General features: G+C 37.5%; 1 protein-coding gene across 1 annotated transcript; it reads right to left on the reverse strand.

Annotated features, from left to right (window-relative positions):
* Positions 1–733: 733 nt before the first annotated feature.
* LOC132045411 (uncharacterized) lies at positions 734–2,902 on the reverse strand. Its single transcript, XM_059435991.1, has 5 exons — positions 2,662–2,902; positions 1,857–1,940; positions 1,491–1,705; positions 1,300–1,436; positions 734–1,211 (listed from the first exon to the last, which is right to left on the reverse strand). The coding sequence occupies exons 1-5, from the start codon at positions 2,900–2,902 to the stop codon at positions 734–736; spliced, it is 1,155 nt and encodes a 384-aa protein (XP_059291974.1).
* Positions 2,903–3,699: the final 797 nt, after the last annotated feature.

Raw genomic sequence — 3,699 nt, forward strand, 5'->3', positions numbered from 1 at the left:
TGCTTTAAGATAATTTTCGACGTTGTATTCGGATGCCACATAAGTGGATACTGTTTTTCCCGTTTCCTCGAAACACTTGAGGGCATGAGAACACGGCATGTGGTATGATTGTCACTTACCACAACTACACGTTCTCGTTCTCTCATAAACGGTATGAAGGTTTCCTCCCCGACCTTCGTAATAACCTGTCCGGACTTCATACACACGTTCAGCATAGTTATACTCTACCATCTGGTATAGCTCACATTTTTTCCTATAATGCTCGAACATTTGTGCAAGTTTTGGCATCAATCTCCCACCATCTGCTAATATGGCTCTGGCATGTCTTGTTCTAGTGGCAAACCGCTCCACAACTTGCTTGAAAGTCATTCTCACCATTGCAGTAAAGAGCAGTCCTCGAGTAGATTTTAGCAAGCCATTGAATGACTCCGAGCTGTTTGTTGTTAGCATCCCCCATCTCCTGCCTCCATCCGCATGTAATGTCCATTTCTCAACCTTGATATCCTTCAACCAATTATATGCTATTAGACTCACTGTCTTGATCATCTCCATCCGTACAAGAAACTTTTTTTGTTGATCCTCCATTGCAGTCGCCCACATCAATTTATCTACTGTGTTGTTTCCAAGTTTTGTTTGGAAATTTGCTTTTATTTTCCTTAAACAAAATATATGGTAAGCAAAAAGAGACTGCCACCCCGACAAATTAGACATCTTTGTGTAATATGGCTTGATGTCAATTAGATAGCACACATATGCCCATACGATCCTTAACAACATATCGCCTCAAATGTGTCAAAAGCATCCTCCATGTGTCGTTGCTTTCGTTAGCGGCAATGACGAAAGCAAGAGGAAATATCAACTCATTGGCATCCATCCCTACTGCAATCAGTAGCTTGATATCGTATACCCCGTACACATGTGTGCCATCTATGGATATGACTGGCCGGTAATGAGCAAAACCATCAATGCATGATTTGAATCTCCAAAACACAAGATTGAAAATATTACTGGCAACGAGCTTCCACTCTACAACAGTGCCAGGATTGAATTTCTGTAGAGCTTCCATATAGCTCAGCAACTGCTGGAAGGAGCCGTCCCATGTACCATAAATCATCTCAAAAGCCCGCCTGCGTCCGAGATAGCCCTTTGTCTTGCTTATCATTTTACGATATGTTTCCTTAACGTTTCTAAAGCAATCTTTGATGGAATACCTGGACAAGCTTAAACAAACAACATTTAGCAATGATATGATAATTGAATTGATGCCAAAATTATAATGAATTTGGTCGAATAGCTTACCTTGGGGTTTCGGCAACGTGAACAAGTAGCACTTGAGCAATCATATTTGTATCTAAATTAAAATGGTTTGCTTGATTCTCTCCCATATCACAAGTGTGACGTGGGTAGAATTTTGTGATAATCCACATACTATCATGCTTAACAATACCATGAAGCATCCATTGACAACCTTGATACTGTCATCTGCAAACCAGTCTCAAGATCTTTCGGGTTGAATCATCAACCTTAAACTCCCTCATTCCCTGGTAGCTATAAATTTTGACCGCCCTTTGCAATGCCTTTTTGGATTCGAACATCATGCATTTTGCAAGGTGAACTTGATCCCTTACAAGATCGACCGGTTCTTTCCACAATTTATGGCGAATTGGATCATCTTCTCTGGTGTAAACGAAGGCATCAGGACGACCTTGAAGATTTTCAAGATATGGAATCACGTCAGAATTCCACTGCATTAGGCTTTCGGCTATCGGTTCGTTGGTGAATTAGGCTTTCGGCCATCGGTTCTTGCTGGTTTGGCCGACTTTGCATCATTTCTACTAATTGTAGTTCCTGCATACGAGGATTAACATCAACCTCATCATCATCATCATCATCATCGTCGGACTCCTCTGCATTCGGTATTTCATCGCTATCACTTGATGCTGTTTTTATATAATTAGGATAATCATCACCATCTAGTAAAGAGCTCTTCTACACGAAAAATAGGTAGCATATTTTAAACACCAACATCAAAATATATATATGGATTGTTTAATATCAATGTGATGAACCTACCGATAGTGTTCAATATTGTCAGGATTTGAAGAAGGAACAACTGCACCGAAATCAACATTAGGTGCCACTTGCGAATTTTGTGTGTAATTTTCACTACAGATACAATTCAAGTAGTGTTAATACTAAACATCAAAACACTTATATTATTTAATTAATAAAAAATATACCTACCGATAATGATTAGCTGCACCGAACTGAGGGAATTGCCCAATATTACTCATATCAGGTGTATAACCCCTAAAAAGAGACAAAAAAAAACATTACTATTACCATATGTATAACAAAATAAACATGTGCTACTACACAAAATTATAATTTAAAATGGATAATTACCAATTTTCACCGTAATTTTGATTAAATTGCTGGCTTAGAGTTTCCAGCGGCACCTGACTACTCAAAATGTCTCTATAAGAACTCAAGTCAGTATAAGTGTTACCATGAGTAGGCTGGACTTGAGAGACTTCCTGACGACTGTGAGGTATCCTTTCAACATACATTTTAAGAACATTGATGTTGACTAACCCCTATATTATTTTGGGGCCATCAAATAGTTCCTCAAAGAGTCATCATAATCGATAGTCCACTCACCATAAAGCACTAAACCTTGTGCTGCAATGGTTGTTGGATATCTGCCTACTACAAATAATTCACATTCACGATTAGTTTTCATTCTTCTGTGTAAGGCATTGAGTAATGTTTGGTAATCCAATGTAGGTGGAAACTTAGCATGGGCTTTTGATTTATTACTATAACGAACAGCATTATTATCATAAAGAATCTCTCCATCCCAAAATAAAGAAACCTTAACAGTTGAAGAGAGAGAAGGCATTTTTTTAAGAACTTTGGAGTTTGATTTTTTTTCAAGAATGTGAAAAAAGATGACTTAAACTTATGAAATGGATGAGTGTTTACTTCATCTAAAATTCATATTAAATAGAAAAAACTTGAGCGATTGAAAGCGTCTGAAATTGAGCATGGTGTACTCATGTTTTGTGCATATAAATGTTGCGCAATATAAGTGTGTCATATAAAGCGTTTGAAATTGAGCATGGTGTTGTCACATCAAGTATGTGAAAACTCATGTTTTGCGCATATAAATGTTGCGTAATACAAGTGTGTCATCTAAACCGTCTGAAATTGAGCATGGTATTGTCACATCAAGAATGTGAAAACTCATGTTTTGCGCATATAAATGTTGCGCAATATAAGTGTGTCATATGAAGTGTTTGAAATTGAGCATGGTCTTGTCACATCAAGTATGTGAAAACTCATTGCGCAATGTAAATGTGTCATGTAAAGCGTCTGAAATTGAGCATGGTGTTGTCACATCAAGGAGTAGTATATAACATGAACAACGAACAACTAGTATTCATAGTAAAACAAGTTATTATGGCATTTTAGAACCAATTTTCGGATATTGGTTCTATTACATGTTTTACCCCAGCAAACATATTCAAAGCAATGGATAGGACATGGGAACTAGATGAGGATGATTTTAAATACTCAAATAATCCGAACCACAGATACAATCAAGAATACAATAATACAGTGAGAGCTGAGTGGAATTAGCATGTTAGAGAGGTTGAAATGCTAGAACAAAACTTGAGGGCACTCGGACTCAAATGT

The sequence above is a fragment of the Lycium ferocissimum genome, unplaced genomic scaffold (genome assembly GCF_029784015.1).
Source record: "Lycium ferocissimum isolate CSIRO_LF1 unplaced genomic scaffold, AGI_CSIRO_Lferr_CH_V1 ctg6594, whole genome shotgun sequence".
NCBI lineage: Eukaryota > Viridiplantae > Streptophyta > Magnoliopsida > Solanales > Solanaceae > Lycium > Lycium ferocissimum.